The 24,825-nt window shown below is 38.3% G+C and overlaps 1 protein-coding gene across 1 annotated transcript in view; it reads left to right on the plus strand.

The window, feature by feature from the left end:
* Positions 1–24,825, plus strand: part of LOC139713605 (mitochondrial 10-formyltetrahydrofolate dehydrogenase-like) — a 62,888-nt gene that overhangs the window by 30,874 nt on the left and 7,189 nt on the right. The window contains exons 9-21 of the mRNA XM_071625311.1: positions 1,376–1,464; positions 5,325–5,469; positions 6,112–6,294; positions 7,981–8,045; positions 9,061–9,211; positions 11,282–11,352; positions 11,713–11,906; positions 15,599–15,692; positions 16,531–16,630; positions 19,439–19,537; positions 21,200–21,365; positions 21,749–21,854; positions 23,878–24,077. Of these exons, the coding sequence (XP_071481412.1) occupies positions 1,376–1,464; positions 5,325–5,469; positions 6,112–6,294; positions 7,981–8,045; positions 9,061–9,211; positions 11,282–11,352; positions 11,713–11,906; positions 15,599–15,692; positions 16,531–16,630; positions 19,439–19,537; positions 21,200–21,365; positions 21,749–21,854; positions 23,878–24,077 (1,663 nt within the window). The remainder of the gene's footprint in view (positions 1–1,375; positions 1,465–5,324; positions 5,470–6,111; positions 6,295–7,980; positions 8,046–9,060; positions 9,212–11,281; positions 11,353–11,712; positions 11,907–15,598; positions 15,693–16,530; positions 16,631–19,438; positions 19,538–21,199; positions 21,366–21,748; positions 21,855–23,877; positions 24,078–24,825) is intronic.

A 24,825-nucleotide genomic window follows, 5' to 3' on the forward strand; every position in this document is an offset into this window, starting at 1 on the left:
TAAAATCATGATATGACCTTGTCATATATGGTGTGAAGGGATGTGAGAGGCAGTAATCTATTGTTTGGTCAGTGTGTTCCAAAAATCCTGTTGAGCAGATCGTTCTCACAGCTCTGTAGCAATTGAAATCAGATCAGATTTTCATTTCCATGTGCAAGACATACTTTCCATGCGTATGCAGCACAATGGTTGGTTGCTAATACAGTAATTATTCAATAATAATGATAATAATTGCATATATATGGCGCTTTATACGGACGTTTCTAAGCACACTGGTGTTATTTATATAAGAAAACTAGAAAACGCAATATCATAAGGACAATGCAAGGCCAAAATAACACCAACGAAAAGAAGAAGAAAAAAAAATACATGTGATGTAGGGATCAATAATTGATAACTGACTGAGTGCCTCCAGAAAAAAAAAATAGATAGGATTACAGCTGACTTTAAAAAATGAATTTTGAGAAGAATATTTAATGATTGAATAGATGAGTCAAGTTTAATATGAAGATGGAGCTTATTCCAAAGGTTGGGGGGCAATGGAATAGAAGGCTTGATCACCATAATGGGGTTTTGTATGTGAGCCGTGAAGTAATTGGAAAGAGGAAGATGAACGGAGTGGTCTGGCAGAAGAGGAGAAACGAGAGACTGGGTTTTGGAGATAAATGTACTTATGTATGTGAGTGCAAGATTACGTGTGATTTTGTACGTCAGAAGTAGGATCTTGAAAGCAGTACGGGAATGGACCTGTAGCCAATGGAGTGAGTAGAGAACAGGAGATATATGGTCATGTGGCCTACTAGGGGTGACTAATCTAGCGACTGAATTTAGGATACATTGGAGAAGGGATGTGTGAGAAAGAGGGAGGCCGCCAAGGAGGAGTTGCAGTAGTCCAGTGGAGAGAAGACGAAGGCATGGACAAGTAGCTCAGCTGATAATTGATCAAGCAGACACCTGATTTTCCTTATTTTGAAAATACCCCAAGATGCAGTTTTACAGATGTTTGTGATATGGTGTATAAGATATAAGTGTTTGTCCAAAATAAAGCTAGGGTCTCTGACACATTCAGAGACATTTATAACCCCATCCTGAGTAGTTAAATCTGATAGAGGATCTGTGCTCCTAAATTGTGACGAGAAATGGTTGAGTTCAGACTTGTCTTCGTTCAGACGGCAGACAATGATACAACCATGATTTGTTATTTGGAACAGTGTGAGCTAAATATTTGCTCAGTTTTTGAGTAGTGAATGTGAAAAAGACATGCATTGACCCTGATATTTTCATCATATTAGATGTGACAAGTTGTCTTTCATCTTTGATTCTTTTGCCTCATTGAAACACATTTCTTTTCTTTTCGTTGTCATTATTGTCATAGGACATTTGGGCTGGAATCCTCTCAACGATGGACATAACAGATGCCACAGATTTCTTTAAAATGGGGGCAGGCTCAATGGATGTTGCTAGGTGGGTACAAAGGTTTTGGAAGCTTTGTTGACATCATGAGGCTAGCAAATGTAGCCACAAGTATGAGTAGAGATTAATGGTATTGCTTGGATTGTATGCAGTGGCAACAAGCTGGCTTAGTTGCCAATGTGTCTAACTTATACCTGAATGTTGCAAGCCCCTGTGAAGCAGCTGAGGCAGTGTTTTACTTTTATGTTTTCATGCCATGACCTTTATAAAGCAGCAACTGTCCGCATATGAGATATGAAACAGAGGTAAAAGTGAGGCACAAGCCATGCATAAAAGAGATCCAAACCTGGTACAGTGGTAGAATTTTCATATTCTGCAGTGAACAGAGAAAAGATGATAACTCATGTAAGAGAACCAGTGAAAGTCAGTAGGTAAAAGTACATCTCAACCAATCACATTTTGCCAAACAAGGGGATGACGAGCCATTTGCAACTGCAAGAAGAAGAAGAAAAAAAAAAGTAATTTCACAGAGTTCTCATAGGCTATTAACCTGTTCTATGTACTTACAAATTGTGTTGAGTCAAAAGGGGACCCATTTTGTGTTGTATGACACAGTATGTCCGTAGTAGAATACTTTAAAAAGAAAAGAAAGGGGCACCAATTGTCAGAATAAAACAGCTGCATTGGCAGTTACATCCTGTACTACTCAAGTGATCAATATCAAATGTCTGATGAGAGTTATGATGTACTTCATAAGATAGAAGTATTGACTTCAAATTTATTTGCACAGATATAGAACACATTTCTTATTTTTTGCCTGCAAGCCTCAACACAGTTGTAAATTGTCAGTTCCATAGCTGACTGTTAAATGACTGGTAACGTTCAGATTGACCTCGTCAACAGGAACTTGGCATAGTCCAAGTTTCCTGGTAGCTTTGATAAAATGTATCGTTTCTTCAGTGACAGATTTGCCGGCTTTTATTTAGGTTTAGCTTGGCAATCATTATGCCAGGTGTCTTGTTTCCTTTGTGTGCATTCATTTCAAGTATTGTGACACATAGTAGTAACTCACTGCAAAGTGGCCTATGATTGAATTAAAACCAGCATATTAAGGCCCTGTCGCAATTTTTGCTACGCGGAGATTCCCGCAGATGGCCCACACACGACATTACCTAGCACGTATCTCACCTGTAGTTGCCCGAAGGTGCGAACACAAATCCTAATTCCCCGCAGTCATGTTTAGGCCCTGTCACACCTTCAAGCTCGCAAACTTGTCACGTGTGGGATTTTCCAGCATGCAGGACAATTTCTGAGGGTGGTCGAGGATTTGGGCGAGTTTTGTATGCGTCTTACATTCTGAACGTATGCTACTTAAGTTCTACTTGCGGGTATTCTGTGTGACCTGTGTGCCAGGCGCATGAGGGCTAAAAATCGGTGAAAGAATTCCTCTGAAGGACTATTTATTTGGCAGAGGACCCTAGAGAATGTCATAATCCTGGCCTCAGGCGACTCTCAACTAACCAGCAGAATGGCAGTAACTGACCCTCAGCATGCATGCAATTTGCTCATACATCCCGTTCCACGAATGCAAACTGACCAGGTACACAGATGTTGGCAGTATCAACACTGTTCCTTGCTAATAAAACACCGTATTATGCTCATAGTATGTCGTCTGCATGGACCTCTGCTGGCAATCTCCGCAACTCACCTGGAACAAGTTTTGAGCATGCTCAAAACTTGGCTGCAGGTAAATTGGACTTGCGTGCGCACCTATGGGCGACTACGTGCTAGGTACTGTCACTGTGCAGGCCATCTGTGGGGACCTCCAGGTAGCAAAAATTGTTCCCCGCAAGACACAAGCAAGGCTTGCCCAGAAAGGTGTGACGGGTCTTGAGCATGCTCAAACTTGTTCTGGGTGAGTCGCGGGGTTTGTCCGCAGAGGTCTAAGCAGAACACCAGTAGAAGGGCCATAGTGGTAGCACCTCACAGGCAACTCCCACGCTAAAGATTGTGACCTGCTGCAACAAAAGGATTTGAAAGTTGGGGAAGGAAGATTTTCTAACAATGACATAAAATTATTCCCTTACTCTTCCGCTTGCATATATATCATGACTCATAAAAGTACTCGGTTGCGAAGATAGTGGTGATTTTATGACACCTTGTCAAGTAGTCTAGGAAAAGCAGCGTTTCGAGAGAACTGCCTTATTAGTTTTTTTTTCCTAATGCAATCGTGATCAAGGAGAGGTAAGACACGTTATCACCTCTTGATAATAGAAGGTCTGCTCATAGCAACCCCCGCGATGTTCATTCAAGCTTAGTGCCAGTGGTCTATGCACGACCAGTCAGTAACCAGCAGGGTGCCACACAATGACCAAAAAGGTCACTCCCTCGCTTCTAGGGGCGTAGTCTATCCGAGGCCCTAAATCCAAATCTTCGGACATGTTTCTGTTCCGCTGAAAGTCAGAAAATCATGGCCCAGCAAAATGCTAATTTCTTGCCTTTCCTTTGATCATTTATCTTCGAAATTTGACAGATGATAGGCGATACATTAGACTACAGAATTATGCCAGAAACAGAAATCCTATTGTTTTGACCGATTTTGATGATCTGACTTCAAACTCAATTTTCTTGGTTCAACCATCAGCGACTTGAGGATTCTTTTGTTGTGGCAGGTTGCAATTATCCTTCGTGCTTGAAAATCCATACAAGCAACAAGCCTGGAAAGGTGTGACAGGGCAGTAAGAATGGAGATGAAACTTCTCTCCTGCAGTTCATAAGACATTTCTCATGTATGTGCAAAAATGCACTGTCTTGGTATCATACCATTATTCAGGCATCATTACAGATGGTATCACAATGTCTATATTGAAGTATCAGAGATTTAGAATGTGAGAAGGAATGCCCAGTGATAACAAGAAGGATAGAATAAGATGGATACTTGCTGTTTTGAAATGTTTCTGTCAATGTCATAGGTCCCTTTTGTTGACAACAAAACTGTCATATTTCACCCACAACTTTAGCTCAGGTTGTCTGATGCTGGTATAATGTCGTGAGTAGGTTACCAGTGTACATAAGTTTAGGATGGCATAGATTAAAATGACAGAAATTAAAGATTGAAGGCAAAGGTTACTGAACTATTGCTGAATGTCATATTCCAGCTTTATGAAATGTTTTACATTGATTATATACTGTTTGGTGATTGTTCAGAATGCAATTATGTGACTAACACAAAATGATGTCTATTTGCGTAGACTGTATAATATAACATGTATTGCCTTGTCTATCATAATATGATGCTTGACAGTCCCTTGGGATTCATATTTTTCCCTGAAGACTATTTTCTCTCAGCACTTCATGCTTCAGCTAAAATGCAATTCCTGCAGAAATGTCAAGGGTTATGTTACTCCTTTTAAAATGGCAATATCTCTATAATTGATAAACTTGAAAGTTTGCTGGAAACTTATGTTGTTGAGGAGACTAAACATAATAGGAAGATATTTCAGTAATTCAAAGTCATTTCCTAAAGGTAAAAGATCGTGATCAATAATCTAGGCATATAAGAGGGTTCATATTCTTGACAGAATGTAATCATGTGAGAAGGCAAAGGCATTCCAGTTGTCTTCCAGTCGCTTGCCCATGGCAGTCAAATTGCTACAGTCTGTTATTGAATTGATCCTAATCAGGCTGGGCTTTTTTTAGCTAAGCTAAATCTGGAGGACTTTATGCATTGGAGAATTGTTGCGAGAAAATTCGCCCCCATAACCCCCACCCTTTGTGGGTTAAGGTACGCGAAGGTCTAAGATGTCAAGAAAGATGCTGTTTTGTAAATCTTTACCCACAGACTTTGTACATTGTAGAAAATAGAGTAATCAGGTAAATTCACCACTTATTTTTAATTGTGCTTTGATTAGGCTGGTTGAAGAAGTGAAGCAGAAGTGTGGAGGCATTGAACTCCAAAATGAGGATGTGTACATGGCGACTACCTATGAAGCCTTTGTCCAGAAAGTGGTCAGGAAAGGCAGGGGACTGGATGAGGAAGACTTTGAGTATGATGCAGTAAGTTTCCCCTTTTGATCAGTGGAATTAAATAAAATGATAGTGAAAAGAGAAGCTGCCAATATGCTGCTGCAGTCAGTTGTCAGTAGTAACTTGTCACACCTACAAACTGTATACATTTAACTTGTTTGTTGCCTTTTAAGCATGAATTGTGAAAGATGAAAAATAAAAAACCAAGATGATATTGATCTGCAAATGCATGATTTGAATGGAATTTGAAGTGCATTGATACACCAGGTAGGTACATTTTGTTTCCCATGTTTTTTTTAAGGAACATGGATCAACAACACAAAGACCAGAGAATATCTAGACATTTTCAAAATTTCTAACTTTCCACAGCATTTCCACCATGTTTCTCAGATAATGATAAGTGATCATGAAGTGATATTGACATTTAAAAGGATTACCAGTATCTGAAGAAGACTTGATATGGCAATTGGCATGTTGAGAAAGCCTATACAGTATGATCCGCAAATGGTCCAAATCAGTCACAATTAAAAATGGCTACTCAGGCAAACCTGTAAATGTTCCTGCAATACGTGCAGTGAAGAAGACAAGGTTGGGTCTGAAATATTTTGCATCATGAGGTTTGAACAAGATTGTACAAGATATTCTTGCCTCTCTTTCCTCAATTGTGTACAGATTGAAATGAATGTCAACAACATGACCATCACCTTCCCACATCAGCTATTTATCAATAATGAATTTGTGGACTCCGAGAGTGGCAACACATTCAACACCATCAACCCTGCAGATGAATCTGTGATCTGCAAAGTGGCCAAGGCCTCTGTTGCTGACACAGATGTCGCTGTCGCTGCAGCTAAGGTCAGATTTTGATAGTCATCTGTGAGTGTAAGCCCTATTTGTAATGAGATAAACTTTGAGCAAGGTGAAAACTTACCTATCAGTTTTCCGAATGATGAATTTCAAGTTCACAGTGCTGGTGTTTTCTTTTTTTTTTCTTTTTTTCCATCTGTGAAGATGGCTGGATAGCCCATATTCAGCTACACTAAGCTGGTCTTCCATGGGGTCCAGTTGGATGTGGGGTGGGACCACTTCACTGGGTTAAACACTCTGCTCTTTGTGATGAATGAATGAAGCGGGATCTTTTACATGCATGAGCTGTGACTCTCTCGTACACGGGACCTCCATTTTATGTCCTCTCCGTATAATCAGCTCAAGCACCCACGGTCAGATTAACACTAAGTACCTGTAATAGGATAGGGATCATGATTATCGATCCCCGTCAGGCGGGATTATCTTGACACCAGTGCGAAGTCCAGCAGGAATTGCATAATGAAAAAAAAAGGCGATAGGGCTGAGTTGAAGTCAAATATAAAATGATGCAGTCATATACTTTGTAAATGCCTTGTTTTAGACAAGTGGTGTGGAAGAAGAATTAAAATGATTGAAATTTCTTAACATCTTAAAAATATTACAACCTTGCTTTTGCTCCTGGGCATAGGCTTACATGGCCATTACTCTGTCATGATTTTGTTTTACTGGTTGATTTCAAGCATGGAATGCTAGTATTGAGACAGCACAAACACCAGCACTAGCACTGAACTTTAAATCACCCAATATGAATTGACAGCATAACATTGATAGTATGGCCTCAAGCTCCTACCCTGTAATGATAGTCAGTGCATGTTTTGTTCATTGCCATCCAGTAGGCCCAAATGAAATATGTGAGATAAAGCTCTTGTATGCTCACCTTCATAATGGAGATAAGAATCCCCATGCATAGGGCTTGGAAGAAGAGGACATGGAAATTCAACAATACATTAGAAATAAGATTGTTAAATTTAGATATGAGAGCTTAGTACCGTAAACAAATTTGTATCTCATCACAAAAAGCGCCCATAACTGAGAAACTTCAATATTGAATATCCATGTACAACCGTGCATGCTGCATTAGTAGTCAGTTCGCAAATAGCCCTTTAGCGTGTGCATGTTTTCTTTGCTTGCCTCTGTCTTTATCAAATACCTTCTATTGATATCGCTTCACATGCTATGTACGTCGCCTACATGTACAGTACGTGTGCCATTCGGCTGCCCAGGTAGTGGAGTTCTCTGCTAGGTTAGGAATCTACAGGCTGGTTGATATGGTCCTGTATTGTAGGTGCAAGTATTTCCTTTTGTAGTGTGGCTATGGTTTTATTGGTATTCGATTTACGTATATACATGTATGTATACAGATTCTGCCCCCTCCCCCTCCCTTGTGCAAAGATGGGCAAAAAACAAAATAAATGTGTTGATATGCTGTTGCAACTGTCCACTTCTGTGACTGACTTGTAACTAAGTTAATGGATTACAAAACTTCTAAATAACTAAAATGTGCAAAATATGGACTTCATATTGTGTCGTATATTAGCCTGGATGGCAACTTTTTCCAAAATTTAGACATTTGTCATTCAGTCAAAGCAATTTTGAACAGTCATCTTCCTTGTACCCTTCAGCCAATAGTTTATACATGTTTGTTATGAGTTGTTATGTGTTTTTCTTTTGCAGGCAGCATTTGAAGAAGGAGAATGGGGGAAGATGAATGCCAGAGACAGAGGAAAGCTAATGTTTAAGTATGTACTTCTCACATGTAAACACGAGTTGCTATATCATCAACATTCTATTGTGACTAGTAAAGGACCGCGTTGTGAGCTGATTTATATGCATGTGTCAAATGCTAACTAGTCAAAGAAGACACACAGCTCTTAATATTTTGATAAGATATGTACATTCCTACTAATTTTTGTGTAATTCTTTGTGAAATTGGCGAAAGAGAAGTAAAATAGAACAATAACATCAAAGAAAAACCCACAAACGAGAACTACAGAATTCATATTCAGGCAGTACTTGTAACAGCATACAATTTTTCATTGATGTGTAGAACCCAAAATAGAACAATTGTTTGCAGATTGTAGAAGAAAGCAGTCACCGTACACAGACAGTTCTTTGACAAGAATACATTACATTAATTAAACAATCGAGGAAAACTGTTGGCAAATATGCTATCAACATGCCTGTTGGTAGATTCAGTTCAATTTCAATTCCGGCATTCATGCTTACCTAACTGAGAAATGAGCAACAAAGATAGCAAAGTGATAGATTAAGGATATGGTCATATGACATGCAAAATTTGTAAGCAAGATAGTTAGGAAAATATGCTGGAAGTGATATAACCACTTGAAAGCAGGGCTTGTATTTATGTTGATTACCTAAAAAAAAAAAATACTTGGCAATAATCCCATTGTCATAACTTTCATAATATGTGTGTTTTTCTCTGCTCTTTTGACATTTTTCACTACGTCAATGCAAACTAAACCTTTCTATCATTATTATGTTTTTCATGAAGTGATGACAGCCAAGGCACCCTTCTGTCAGCCTACTTATTCTTCTTACAGACCACTAGCCTTCAGGATATGTGTCACATTTCATCTTTCTTTATTTTTATGAGAACATTGACAACAAACCTGTTCATCACCACACATTTCCAACTCTGCACCTTCTGCAATATCACCACTGCATCCAACAAACTGGTAGCCATTCAGATAACCTCAAAATGTTCCTTTTTACCATATTGTGTGTGTATCTCAGGCTGGCAGACCTGATGGAGCAGCACACAGAGGAGTTGGCCACTATAGAGAGCATTGATTCAGGGGCAGTCTACACCTTGGCTCTCAAGACTCATGTTGGCATGTCCATCGACACATTCCGCTACTTTGCTGGTTGGTGTGACAAGATCCAGGTTGGGCATCTTTGTTTGTCTGTCTTTCAGTTTGTTTATGTTGGGGTTTTGCCAGTTCATGGGCTCAAAAGGAATGTTGGCATGCTTGGATAAAATGAAAAATTGGTGACAGATGAAATGGTTAATTCACTGTAAGGGGTCTTATGATACCATTTCACTAATTTGCTCAGACAACTATCCACTATAAGAACTTTTTCCTTGTGATATTGAATTGTTTTCCAGTGAGTTCCCAGTTATCATTTCCATTGTATGTATACAACAGCAGATGTAAATCAGTTTTTCTCACACCATCAGTCTGTCTATAATCGATTTTGTGGAAGCATACTTTCAGAACCATTTGAGGTATCCTAATTAAATTTGGCATATTTTATGAGCGGACGAAATTGTGCCTATCAACTTTTGGTGCACACACTGAAGGTCAAAGATCAAGGTCAAATTCTTAAAATTTCACTATTTCCTCCATATCTATGCAATGGCTGAAGGTATTTTCTTGAAACTTAGTATATCCCTATATTTCAGATAAATATTCTCTGGGGAACGTTATGGGCCATGGCCTAAATTTAACCCTAACTGCACGGGGGGGGGCCTGGGAGGCCCCCCCCCCCTCCATACTTTTGGCGATTGCATCGCGATCGCTGGGAATTTCGGATTCTCGCTTCATGACTTTTTCCCCTGAAGTCTTGCGCACATTTTGATACCACATTTGTCCATATCGGACCTACCTGAGGGTGTTATGGGACAATTAGTATGCGCATGTCATTAAAAAGGCTAATCGCTGCATATATTTGTGTACAGTTACATACTGTCAATAGACCATGGCTTGCATTACTTTATAATTTTGCTCAGGAATTGGTTTTCCACTTGGTTCATCCTTCTATATTGTTCTGAAATGAATTGGGCAAAGTTTAGAAACAATGATATACATAAGGAATATAAAACAATAGAAAACATAAGAAATAAAAACAATACAAAACATAACAAAAAAGTTGTTTTTTTCTCGTTTTTTTTCTCTCTGATTTATTTCACATTTGGGAAACATTATTCTTCATTATTACACAGTTTTCATGTAATTTTGTACTTGTTTAGGCTGAAATTATGAAAATATCCCCCAAATGCAAAAATATGCATTATGAATAATTAATTAGCTAATTATGCAAAAAGTTTGCATAATTGATTAAAATGAATTACACCATCAGATTCAGCACGCGAAGATCTATCAGCATGCAAATTTTCAAGTTCATCGGACATCGCGTTTCCGAGATCAATGGGGGGGGGGGGGCCTCCCAGGCCCCCCCCCCCCCCCCCCCCCCAGTATTTTCATGGAGCCAAATAGCCCAGTACAGTAAGGGTTAAAGGTCAAATAAAATACCAAAATTTCATATTTCCTCCATATATTGGAAATGGCCTAAGCTATCATCATGAAACTTAGTACATACAGTCTGTATGCATGTACTGCCTGACACAGATTCTCTGGGGAATTCTCTAGGGATTCTCAGGGTCTAATGTAGGGCTAAAGTGCTGAAATTCTACAGTTTTATGCTGTAATTGCATTGTTTTCTCCATAGTTTGGAGATTACTTAATGCATGCACTTAATTAAACTAGGTATATAGCTGCACAAGGAGTATATAGGAGGAGATTTGGGCCATGGGGTCAGAGATTGAGTAAAAAAGCATTTCCCATATTTTGAAAATAGCTCAAAGTATTGACATGAAAATTGGATGTTACCAGTGAATGATTATTTGAAGAAAGTTGTGGGCCATGAGGTCAAAGGGCAAGGTCAAAGGTCAGGTGAAAATGCTCGAATTCCCAAATACTTGCTCTCTGACGTTTCGGCAAGCATGTTCTCGCTGTTCTCAAGAGAATGTTCCCTTGATAACGGCGAGAACATGGTTGTCGAAACATCAAGATTGGGTACTAGTAGGCCCTTTTCAGGGCCACACACATACCCTAGAAAGAATATGTGGTGCACCGTTAAGCCGTCTAGACTCAAGATACAAATGTCAGTAAGTAGAGCCCTGCAGCGCCATTCTGACTATGATGTTATATTTGTTGTTTTGCCTGTTACATAGGGATGTACAATTCCCATCAACCATGCCAGACCAAACAGGAATCTCACATACACAAAGAAGGAGCCACTTGGGTAAGACATTTCTTTAGTTCATATTATTGCCCTCAATGGATGAATGCATTGGAGTGGCTTAACATTTTCCTATTTTGTGTTAGATTTCAACTGAAAGTGAATGTACAGTATGGAAAAATGTGAAATTGATGAGAGTTAATTTTAGGATTCTTTAAAATAAATAATGTCTATCTACGTATTTGCATGTGTTTTGTATTCTTTTTATCATGTAGTGCTGATGTAGAAATCTGTACTTTGATCTTGATTTGTACATTTTCATTCAGTGATAATCTTGTCTTCTGAAAATTTATTAGATATGAAAGATTTAATACAGCTTTTCATCAGTGATTCTTAATACACCTTTAATCTCTTATTTTCCAGAGTGTGTGCTATTGTGGTACCTTGGAACTATCCCTTGATGATGCTTGCCTGGAAGATGGCTGCTTGCTTAGCAGCAGGTAACACTGTGGTTCTGAAGCCGGCTCAGGTAACACCCTTGACAGCCCTCAAATTTGCTGAGCTGGTTGTTAAGGCTGGCTTTCCCCCAGGCGTCATCAACATCCTCCCTGGATCAGGTATGTTGCTCAGCTACAGGTAGGCAGCAGTATAAGATGATGACTTCCTTTAGCCTCAAGGATATGCTGCTAAGCTTTTGAAGTTTGTAGGGTTTCAGTGCCAGATCTTCATATTTGTCTAACTGTAGATAAAACATGGGCTACAGAAGACTGGAATTCTTTGCTTAAATGTGTGACTTTATTGGTCTAAAGGATTGTCTGTTTGGTTTTTGGTTGTTGTAGAGCAGTAGGCAGTACAATGTATGCCTTTATATGTTAATCAGTCAGTGTTGTAAGTAGTACAAAGCTTTAGCAGAGCATAAATGAGAAAAACCTCTAATATAGTTCGACTCTGAGTGATCTCTCAGCTGGCAGTAGCCACCGGGGACATGACAGCCTGAGCTGTGGCTGGCTGTGTTTGGGAAGAGAGATAGAGAATTCCACATAACTTGTGATGGCAAGTAGGACTGCCTCTGGTACCAGTAGTTCAGTTGTACCAGGGAGTGTCTGAAGCCAACATGAGGTGTAGGCATCTCCAACAGTTATCAGTAGTATAAGTCTTGATTTTCTAAGTAGTGGAGCGGCATGGCCGAACAATCGTGCATTGTGTGATCAAAGCATCAAATATCGTACACAGGTTGGCAATCATGTTCAGATTAAATTTAGATATTGGGGCATCGTAAATTGCGCCCTCAACGTCCATGGCAGCCATTTTCCAAAAATGTTCAAAGAAATCAAATTTTAAAAAAAAAAGGTTTCATTGATGGGTTAGTTCTCAATTCATGTTTTCAGTTTAGTTCTAATTGCAGAGTTTCGTGCGTGACCGCTAACAGTATGGATATCAAAGGTATGTTTGTTTTTTTATGGAGGCATAGCAAGTAAATTCACCTTTTTTGTAAATTAAAAGGCCATTTTTTGGTATCTGTCTTAAGAATATTTAGGAAGTTATATTTTAGAATAGATCGACATTATATAATCCCATATATTGAGTGATGTGGTGTTACTGTCGAACTTAATACATGGCCCCATTATCCCTGGATATTCATATTACTCTATTTTGGAAACTTTTCATGTTTGCCACCTAAAATATGTGTTCATCATTGGTGAGATATAATCGCTAAGCATTTGCCTTGTTTATTTTAATTGTTCCTCGAATGATTTCTTTAATACCATATTTCAGATTATAATGTCTCTGTGAGTATTCTACTGCCTTCTCCTTCTGAAGTTAAGCAAATTTTCAAGACATTTTGACAAATAGCTGAAACAGCCATTGGGAACACAGCTTATGATGGCTCAATTTCTAAACTTCTTTGTATGTAATTGTCAACTTACGCAAAAATGTTTAATGTCTTCTTCCGGCATAAGGACATCTTTATTAAAGAAAAATTGCCTCTATGACAGCCATTTCGGAAAATGGCTGCAATTACTGTTAATAGCACTATTTTCTTCTTGAAAATTTGCGAATTAACAGTTTCTAGAGTTAATGCAATCTAAATATATTTTTTGATTTTAAACTTGATTTTCAATTCATGTACACATTTGTTGACTTTTCTTTCTGAAATTACCTTTTTTTTAAACAAAATGATTATGACAATGGCAGCCATTTTGGAATATGGTGGCCATGGCCGGTGAGGGCATTATTATAAATATCTAGTACTGATATTTATTTCGAGCATTATTTCAAATTGTTTGCAAAATTTTATTGACTTTTCCTTCTTTGAAATCAGGAAACAAAAACAAAATGGAGTCCATGGTGGCCATTTTGAAAAATGGCTGCAATGGCCATTGAGGACACTATTTATGATAATGTATAGGCACAAGATGTATTTCAAACAAAATTTTTAAAACTGAGAGCAAGATCTTATTGACTTTTCTTTCTGGAATTAGTAAATTCAGAGAAAAAAGCTCTCGGTGGTATTTATGGTAGCCATTTTGAAACATGGCCGCCATTGGCGTTGAGGGCGCAATTTGCGATGGCCCAACATCTCAATTTATTTTGAATGTTATTTCCCTCCCGTTTGTAAAGTCTTATTGATTTTCCCTTTAGAAATTTTGATTTTTTTTTTTTTTTCGAAAAATGGCATTTATGGTGACCATTTTGAAAAAAAAGATGGCTGCTATGACCGTTTAGGGCGCAATATGCAATGGCCCAATATCTAGATTTATTTTAAATGTTATATCCCACTCATTTGCAAAATCTTATTGATTTTCCCTTCTGAAATTTATAATATTTTACGAAAACTGGCATTTATGGCAGTCATTTTGAAAAATGCCTGCCATGGCCGTTGAGGGCACAATTTGCGATTGCAATTTGCAATATCTTAATTTATTTTGAATGTTATTTCCCAAACGTTTGCAAAATCTTATTGATTTTCCCTCGTGAAATTAGTAAATTTTTCCGAAAAAGGCATTTATGGTGGCCATTTTGAAGAATGGCTACCATGGCTGTTGAGGGCGCTATTTACGATGGCTCAATATCTGAATGTATTTTCAATGTTATTTCCCACTCGTTTTTCAAAATCTTATTGATTTTCCCTTCTGAAATTTGTAAATTTTTATGAAAAATGGCATTAATGGTGGCCATTTTGAAAAATGGCTTTCATGGCCATTGAGGGTGCTATTTACGATGGCCCAATATCTGAATTTATTTAAAATGTAATTGTCAATATGTGTATGAATTTTGGTGCTTTTTTCATAAAATGCACAATTCCTCTAATTTTTCAAGCTATGCCGCTCAACTAAAGAGAACATGCAAGACGTTTGATAGCTAGAGAGTTTGGAGCCAGAGTAAGAAAGTTACTGTGTTTACCAGCATTAAGGCTGCACCTCTGCACAAACCACACCTTGACTTTTTTTCTGAATTTTGATAGCAAATTTCCTATGTATTTCTACCAGGTTTTGCATTTTTGTTATTGTGTGTGTGTGTGTATGTGTTGGTGTTTAGCAGTAAGAACTGAATGACGCAAACTCTACTGTGTCAGGACTTTGAAGAATAATTGAGCATGTAATATGAAGGATAACTGAGTGTGTGTGAGCGATGGAGATATGTCAAACTAGAGAATGAAGCTTGCATGAAAAAGAGCATGCACATTTGTGTTTTCATTCACACATGCCATACAGCTTGCTGTATAAAAGCAGAGTATTGTGTCACATGAGATGAAGCTGTCAATGTGTGATGTTAGATGTGCACAGGGTAGGTCATTGTAATACAATGGCCAGGATGTCTTATGCAAAGCTACTTAAATGTGCTCTGCTTTGTGTCCAATACTTAGTTTAATCTCTCCAAAATTGCCACGCAAACAACAGCGATCAGTAGGTAACAACAACAAGAGAAGTTGTCACTTGATTAGGGAATACAATGTTCTTTATAAAATCAATTTAGTAATTGTATGATGTCAAGTTGATCATCGGCACATTGCATAGTCCCATACATGATTATGTGTGTTGGTTCAGCAGGATATTCACTAGTTGTATCCCTCGGCATGTATACCGGAGGATACTTTGGATTCAGCAGCGTTGCGCCGCCACTGCTGCATCACATTGTAACAAAATGTCTTCCCATATCTTATCAAATGCAGCAAGTTTTGTAAGTAAGTCCTGGTCTGTCCTTTGCAGGTATTTTGAGATGTGTGAGAGAGAGCTGATACTAAATGTTGTTTTGCACTCCAGTCAGCTTTGCTTTTTTTTTTTTCGTATTTTCTAACTGTATTTAGGTTCTGTATGTGGCCAGAGAATGGCTGACCATCCTGATGTGAGAAAGCTTGGCTTCACTGGTTCTACCCCAATTGGCCAGCAGATCATGAAGAGGTCAGTAGCATATCCTTTTAACTACTATGTACATTTTGTCGCTAATTCATGAAGTGATAAGCACACAAAGTAGTGTAGAATATGAACAAAGCTTGGAATCTTCAACAAAGACAATAAAGGTCTATCAGAAAGAACATTGCTTCCTTCAAAGTGATCACATATCAGGTCTCATTTTTTGAGTTGTGTGCAAGCTCATAAAGGCAAAAAGTGAAGACAATAGTTGCAGACAACCAGATGGGTTACATGTTGTACCGACCCAACTTTCTTGCTCTTATGTGAACTTGCCATATACACATCATTAATCTTTCTTCTTCAGGTCTGTCATGTCCATGTAATGAAGAATGTGTAGGGGTTGGCATTATCAAATTTTTAGAAGCCATTCTAACCAGTTCATGTGATTCAGTTGATGAATCCTCAATATTAATTGGTCAAAGGTGCACTCATCAAAACTGCTATCTGAAATTTGGGCAGTTTGTTCTTGTGACTAGGCATGTAGTTCTACTTCCGTGTACAAAACTTCTGACTAGGCATGCAGTTCGACTTCCGTGTACAAAACCTGTTATGTTCTCTAAGCAATATCAGTGCGCTCATTTGTGTAAACTGCTAAGATCAGGGTATAGGTTTTATCTGATGATGTCACATGATTCTAGTGCATACAGATGCTGTTGGATCTGCAAATGATTGTGCAATAGAAGATTTAGGCAGGCAAACTTCAGTGTGATTCTTAAGATATGAAATGTTAAGGCTGTGATAGGACAAGCCACACACTGCAGAATCTGAAACGTGTCACAACTATGTATTCAACATATAACCATGCATCATATGTTTATGTTTGTAGTTGTGCTGAAAGTAATCTGAAGAAGGTGTCACTGGAACTGGGGGGAAAGTCTCCCCTTGTCATCTTTGCTGATTGTGACATGCACATGGCTGTCAGGCAGGTCAGTTACTTCTGTCTCTTGTGTTGTTTTTGCATGGAGATTTTTGTTTGTTTGTTTTTTTCCAGACAAATTTTTGGGTTGTTAAAATCCTGTACCATGAGAAACGTTTTATCTGTGATGCTTTTTTTTTTTGATAGCAGAGTGCGCTTTTAGCAGGTAACTTGTTTTAGAGTGGGCAAATTGTGTAACGTGACATCATTATTATTAAAGGACAAGTTCACCTTCATAAACATAAGGATTGAGAGAATGTAGTAATATTAGTAGAACACATCATGGAAAGTTTGAGGAAAATCGGACAATCCATTCAAAAGTTATGGATTTTTGAAGTTTTTGTGCAGTAACCGCTGGATGAGAAGACTACTGCAGTGTATGAATAATTTCGATGTCACATGCGTACAACAATATAAGGAAAATATAAAGAGAATTTCACAAAAGTTCATCTTTTGAAAAAAGTACACATTCCCCTGACTCATTACCGACGTATGTTACGGGTAATATTATTCCCCCTGCCTTTAGAAAGAGGCAAGTCAAGTGCTCTTTTATTATGCGAAAAAAGTGAAAATATGTTGAATTTTCTTTACATTTTCTTTATACTGTTGTACACAAAAAGACTCACAAGCTGTAGTAGTCTCCTCATCCAGCGGTTCCAACACAAAAACTTCAAAAATTCGTAACTTTTGCATCGATTGTCCAATTTTCCTCAAACTTTCACTGATGTGTTCTGCTAATATTGTTGCATTCTCTCAATCCTTATGTTTAAGAAGGTGAACTTGTCCTTTAATTTTTAGGAGAACTCCATGACCCATTTTCACCAAACTTGGCAGGTAGCATCCCTAGGGGGTTAGGAACTCCATTTGTTAAAATGGGCACCATGACCCACCCAGGGGGCCCCCAGGGGGCCCAAACCCCCCAAAATTAAGGAATCCGCAAAAATCTTCTTCTCTAGAACCAGAAGTGATAGAGCTAGGTTAATACTATGAGTTAGCACATTGATGACTGTAGTTTCAAGTTTGTTCATGGCAGAATCAGGGGTGCCCCCCTTGGGACCCGGGGGGGGGGGGGGGGGGGGGGGGGGTCCTAATGGGGCCTAAATTGTACATTTTTATCTTCTTCTTGAGAACCCCATGACCCATTTTCACCAAACTTGGCAGGTAGCATCCCTAGGGGGTTAGGATCTCAATTTGTTAAAATGGGCACCATGCCCCGCCCAGGGGGCCCCCAGGGGGCCCAAACCCCCCAAATGAAGGAATCTTTAAAAATCTTCTCTAGAATCAGAAGTTATAGAGCTGTCTTATTATTATTATTATTTTTTTTTTTTTTTTTTTTTTTTTTGTGGGGGATCATGTACTGTGAACGCTTAAAATGGGTGAGAATGGGATTCAAGATAAATACAATACTTTTTTGAATTGTGCATGTATCCAGCACAATATAACAATTTTCATGGCAGTTCCCGGAATGGCCGTACTGGTGAAATTAGACTGATCATATTTGACATCTTGGGGTTAGGGAATGCAGAGTTTTTTGTCTCATCTGTGTAGTAGAAGCGACACATAGGCATCACTTTTTGGCTAGTAGAGGCGGTGGTGGCAGCGGCATCATCTCCAACAATTTGGTGTACTCTCTGTAACTTTCCACAGCGTTGAACTATGACCACCAAACTGACACCACAGGTAAATAACTTAAAAATGCAGGTCAACTTTGAATACGGGCGAAATCTGACAAGGTCAAAGGTCAAAATGTCAATGAACTTTCCCCAATAAACACTACTCACAGTGTTGTGATGTACTCTCGATTTTCCACAGGTTTGAGCTGTGACCACAAAAATCACACCACATGTTTATCACCTAAAGATGCCAGTCAACTTCGAATATTTGTAAAGTCCAACAAGTTCAGAGGTCAAACGGTCAACAAACTGTACGTGATAAGCACTGTTCACATATATGTAGTATTGGTGTGTACTCTCAACAACTTCCCACACCTTTAAGCTGTGACCACCAGATTCACACTATAGGTGCATCACTTGAAAATGCCAGTCATGTTTGAATATTGGTGAATACTGACAAGCCCAAAGGTCAACAGGTCACTGAACTTTACCTGATCAGCACTGTTCTCAGTATTTTGGTGTACTGTTTGTAACTTTACACAGCTTTGAGCAATGCATGCCAAAATCACATCACAGGAATGCTGATCAAGTTTGAATATTGGTGAATTCCAACAAGGTCAAAATGTCAATGAACTTTTCCTGATAGGCACCATATATTGTGTGCTCTCAATAAATTTCCACAGCTTTGAGCTATGACCACAAAATTCACACCACAGGTGCATCACCTGAAGATGCAGGTCAAATTCAAATATAGGTGAAATCTGACAAGGTCAAAGGTCATTGAACCTCCATTGAAAATCACAAATTGCGATACACAGGTGAGACTTCACTTGGCGTTTCTCTCGCTTAAATAATACACATTGTCACTATGGGTGCCTTGGGGTAGGGCTGAAATGTTCATTTTAACCATCACATCTTGTTATCCTATGGAACGGATATGTTGTTTTGTTTGCAGCTGCCCTCATGAGTAAAGAATGATATATTGTTTGTAATAACTCTTGAGGAGGTAGTTACCATTCAGTATAACGTACCGTAAATGGGCACCACAGAAAATTTACGTCTATGTTGAATTTCTCTAGGGGCTCAGGTGAGCATCAAGCCCTTCCCTGGGACTCTAGTTGTTTAGTTCTTTCAGAGTGACAATATCTGTCAATTCCTTCAAAGATAAAGAAAGGTATTTCCTCATCTTTTTCCCCCGTCTTCAGGCTCTGGGCTCAGTGTTCTTTAACAAGGGAGAAAACTGCATTGCTGCTGGAAGGCTCTTTGTGGAAGACAAAATTCATGATGAGTTCATTTCAAGAGTGGTAAGAAGGATTGTTTTTGACATATGTAACACAGTCTTGTGTTCCAGATCATGTATAAAGAATGAAGTATGATACAATAATTCATTGAACAGAGAAAGTTGGAATAAAGGCAGGGTTTATAATTGCCTCAGACATGGAAATTTAGACTATTCAATGTTAGTCTTCTTGCATGGTGTCTTGTAGGAACCTGAAAGTTTGTGACATTTTCCCTAAGAAATGTAAAAATATCACACAAAGAACTTTTGTTGAGATTTATATGAGAGATGACTTCCTGTGTCAAAAGGATTTTTAATGCAGAATTGGTTGTGCAAAATAGGGTCAAAGTTGATATCTTAAAAGCTACATTGAAGGTGAAGATGGCCTTTTAAACATCCAGTATCATGTTTCATTCTGTTCATTATAAAACCCTCTTGCTGAATGTACGGGTACTAAGTTAGTCATGCGTACACACACCTACATGCACACACATGCAATTTTCCTTTGTTTTGTATCTCAGGAACTGTCTGTCTAAACATGCCCAAGTTTTGCGTGTACAAAGAACTTGACCAGTCAAGCATATCTTAAGATGAAATCTAAATCCATACATTGCTCCCTTAGTCATGCAGATGAGAATCACAATTGCTGTAAATGTGGTTATTTTCGCATGAGTAATTTTTAACGCTCGGCTGGGTAAGATGAGTTTTGCTTGCTTTTTATTCTGCAGAATCAAGACATCAACCACAAAAATATGGCATGCAAAAATATTTGCGTGCTTTTATTTTCGCGCTAGCTTCTGGTTGTGTGAAATGCGCAAAAATTTCAACACCTCGAAAATTTCCACTTTTACAGTAGTGTATAAAAGGGTGTCATTCTCTCTAATCTAAAAACAGTATGCTTTTCTAAATGTACTGTTTTAATGAGGGATTTCCTCGTTTTAAAGATGATAATCATCAGTGGACCAATATAGGGACCAGCATATCACCTGCAATTGTACCTTGTCTGAGTTCAAGTCTAGTTTTAATTTTGGTCAATATTATTACAGGTTACAGGTCAACATCTTGGAATAAGTGGATTTTCACAAAAAGGGTGAATCAGTTTCTTTCTATAGATGCAAGTATAGAATTACACTACATGCATTGGTAATTGTTTTACCTGCATTACAAGATTTGATATTACATATGCTGTGTATTTTGTAATGTTCATATTTTGGTTAATTTTACAAGGTGGTCAATATTTACAAGATAAACAACTTGCAAGAATATTGCTCCTTAGGTAAACACAAATGCTCTGGTGGGATATCAATATAACTGGTCTTCTAGAAAGCAATGCTACTTATTTCTCATTCTGAAAGATATTGCATTACAAGTTTAAAGGGATGGTACAGTATTGGTGGAGATGAAAATTGGGCTTTAACTTTTTTGCGAGATACCAAGAAAACACTTATGAAATAGTACAGAGCATACCATTTTAAGAGGAATTCAAAATTTATTTGACGAAAATCGGGTTTGGAATAGCTGAAACATCCAAAAACAAAGTAAAACAAAACGATCGTAATAAAGTGTGGGTCCCATTCTGAAAGATTGTATTACAAGTTTTGGCATGTGCAGTGTGACCTTTTTAAAAAAATATTTTATTACCTAGCATGTAGTGGACTCTTGTTTTGGTTGTATGTTATTTTGTCAGGTGGCAGAAATCAAGAAGATGAAGATCGGTGACCCACTGGATAGGTCAACATCACATGGCCCACAAAACCACAGAGCTCATCTGGAGAAGCTGGTGGAGTACTGTGACATTGGTGTCAAAGAGGGCGCCACACTGGTATTAGGGGGAAAGCAAGCAGATTTGCCAGGTTTGTAATGTAGATACTTTGCTGTCAAGGATTTTCTTGAATGGTGTCACTGCTTCGTGAAAATGTGCCATCCCCATAAATGAGGGTTGCTTTGTTTCAGACAGGTGTGGACAAGCAATTCCAGAATAAAGACAAACCAATTATCACTTCAAGCACTTAGAATCTGCCTTCTAAACAATCTCCATTGTAATGATAAACCAAACATTTTTTTTTTTTCAGGCCATTAGAATCTGCCCTTTTTCAAGCATCAGTATTTCAACTGAGAGCTGTGTTCTGAGCTGAAATATTCTGCACTTCTTGCTTGAGAAACCACTTTCAATGGGGCATATGGGCATAATTTGTGTGCTAATGGAACCCTCTCTTGACTTTTTCACGTCTTAAAGGTCTTTACATGGAGCCGACAGTGTTTACTGATGTGACGGATGAAATGATGATTGCCAAAGAGGAGTCTTTCGGTCCAGTCATGGTTGTCTCCAAATTCTCTGCCAGGTAGGCCAGACTTGCTTCATGCATGTGTGTGCGTGTGTGTGTGTGTGTGTGTTTGGGGGGGGGGGGGGGGGAATGGAATTATGGTACACTATTTATTACTTGTCAGAAAATGTATGTGTCTAGTGTTTTAGCTCGTCCACTGAAGGTGGAGGAGGGAGTAGGAGGTCCCAATGGAGTTCTTTTATTGTCGGTCGCTCTTTCACAAATATTGAAGTTAACTGCCATAAGTTTACAATTTTTACTTTAGTCGTAACCAAACTATGGTCAGAGATGTACTTTGATTATCTTCTTGTTAAGGTGCTGTCAGAGTGAAGTGCTGAAATCGCAGGTGATTTCTGTTTACATGTTCAAGTTAAGCTGCTAAACTCTTTCAGTTTCTATTCCATTCATCCATTTCACACTTACACAGATTTTTCACATTGCTTTATGAGCTCCTCTGCTTTGCACATTCGTAATACCAATGCTGCTTGTATAATTTAAAGCATGGCAACTTAGTGCAACCATGTGTGATTACAGTTCCCATTTAACATAGGAGCTTTTGAGATATCCCTGGTCAAATCTGGAGTCTGTTTCATGAAAATGAAAAACAATGAAGTGAGAGTAAAAACAAAATATGTTTTGAAGAACAGGAAGGAAGAAGCAACATACTTACAATGTCTTTATTGTACATGTAGCTAAGAAATTAAATGCTGTACTTCAAGATTTTTAATATATTCATTCACTATTCAAGTATTACTGGTGTGATAATCTCTGAAGGCTTATGACACATGGATAAGTTTGTATAACTCACACATCCAGTATTATCTGCTGTTAGAGGTATTTAGTGTGTTTGTCTTCATCTGTAACTGAGAAAATGTGTCTTTGAATGACAAGTTGTTTTTTTTTTAATTGATTGAGCATGTCTATGTGAAATTTTTCCATTGCATATCAAAAATATAATATTTGCCTGCAAAATGTTTTTATGCCTCTGCCACTAAGTATCACCGGAGGCATTATGTTTTCAGGTTGTCTGTTCGTGCTTCCGTTCGTAATCAATTTTTTGGACAGTATAATTTCAGAACCATTTGGGGTATCCTAATAAGACTTGGCATATGTATGTACTGTATGAGTAGACAAAGTTGTGCCTATCCACTCTGGTTGCACATGCTCAAGGTCATATGTCAATTTCCAATTCTGGAATTTCACTATTTCCTCCTGATCTATTTTACTTTTTGCTCCATATCTTGGAAATGGCTCAAGGTATCTTCACGAAACTTAGTACATATACAAGTATTGCTTGACACTGATTCTCTCAAGGAATTTTTGAACATGGGTCAAAGGTCAGCTTAAAATGCTAAAATTGTACTTTTTAATGCTGAAATTACGCTGGTTTCTCTATACCTTAGAGATTACTCAATGCATACACTTAATTAGACTAGGTACATTGCATAATACACGCATTACTGCACAACAATTCTGTCGGGAAAGATTTTGACTGTAGGGTCAAAGGTCAGGTAAGAATGATGAAATGTTACAACTTTTTCCCATATTTTAAAATTGCTCAAAGTATTGTCATGAAAATTAGATGTTACCAGTTATCATTTGAAGAAATGTGGACCATTGGGTCAAAGGGAAAAGGTCAATTAAAAATAATTCCTGAATACTCGCTCTCTCTCAAATTGAAATAATTTAGCCATCCATCCAAGTGAAACGTACAGTTCAAGGGAAGTAGACACTCGACACCTTTACATGACAAGCATGTCATTTCAGTTTATTGCAAAGTATGTGAAACTGTCATGTCACATTTTCAAGACATACTCTAGTCCTATTGGGAGAACCGTACAGTATGGCAGAGGCGTACCAGTTGCCATAGCGACATTTCTATTTTTATTTTTTTATTATATGCAGGAACTTAGTAGCCCCCAAATTCCAAATAAACAGTGTAAAGAAATCTAGTTTGAAAAGAGGCTTATATCAAGAGGAAAGCTTATTGCTTTTTGGAGAAAACTGTCAACACTCTAATATCTGTCTATGTATGTTCCAGTGACATTGATGGCATGCTGAAGAGTGCCAATGGTACTGAATTTGGCCTTGCCTCTGGTGTCTTTACTAATGACATCAACAAGGCCATGTATGTCAGTGAAAAGCTCGATGCCGGCACCGTCTTCGTCAACACCTACAACAAGACCGATGTAGCTGCTCCGTTTGGTGGCTTCAAGCAGTCTGGATTTGGCAAAGATCTGGGTAAGTTTGAATTTTGTAGCTATGTAAATTAATAGCTTGTGCAAAGGAAATGCTCTTGTTTGAGGGGTAGTGCATTGTTGGACTTCTCAATGCTACTTTTTCAGAGCTCCAGTTACAGCGCCTTACTAAAAGGTCAGCACTTTCGTCTTTTGTCATCCTTACTGATGGATACACAAGTCAGCTGTCATCCCATAATTTTGTGTTTAATGAAAGGAGTCTTTCACCTTAAGCCACCCAAGGCCAGATATCAGACTACATAGGATGTCAAATTTGTCCTGGATTATTTGTTCCCGAGGCCATCTCGTATGTCGCTTTAAAGGATCTCTTATTAAAGTGCACATACTGTTTTTATACTTTATTATTTTGATAATAAAATATGATGTGAAAACATTCAGGAAAGGAATTTAATCATTTTTCAATTCTGTGAAGGCATATAATTGTAGTAATATCAGCCTCATGTATATCTGTAGAATGGATGAGTACTGCACATTCAGTGCAGCAGTTGTAACTGTTCATTCAGCACTAACAGCAGTGCAATGGGTCTCTAGTTAGCCCGGGCCAGCGGGGCAGGTGTAAGGAGCAATAGGGTCACAGTAGCATGCTGCCGGCTGCCTGAAGCTGCACAGTCTCGAAGTTGGGGTATGTTTGACTGTTTATCATTATTACAAAATAAACCGTCACTATATGAAACTTCAGTTCAATGCAGTTTGATCATAAAGAAAATTACTGCAGGGATAGTTCAATTCTG

This window comes from Diadema antillarum, unplaced genomic scaffold (genome assembly GCF_040938485.1).
Source record: "Diadema antillarum isolate AM-2024a unplaced genomic scaffold, OU_Dant_1.0 seq00002013_RagTag, whole genome shotgun sequence".
In the NCBI taxonomy this organism is placed as follows: Eukaryota; Metazoa; Echinodermata; class Echinoidea; order Diadematoida; family Diadematidae; genus Diadema; species Diadema antillarum.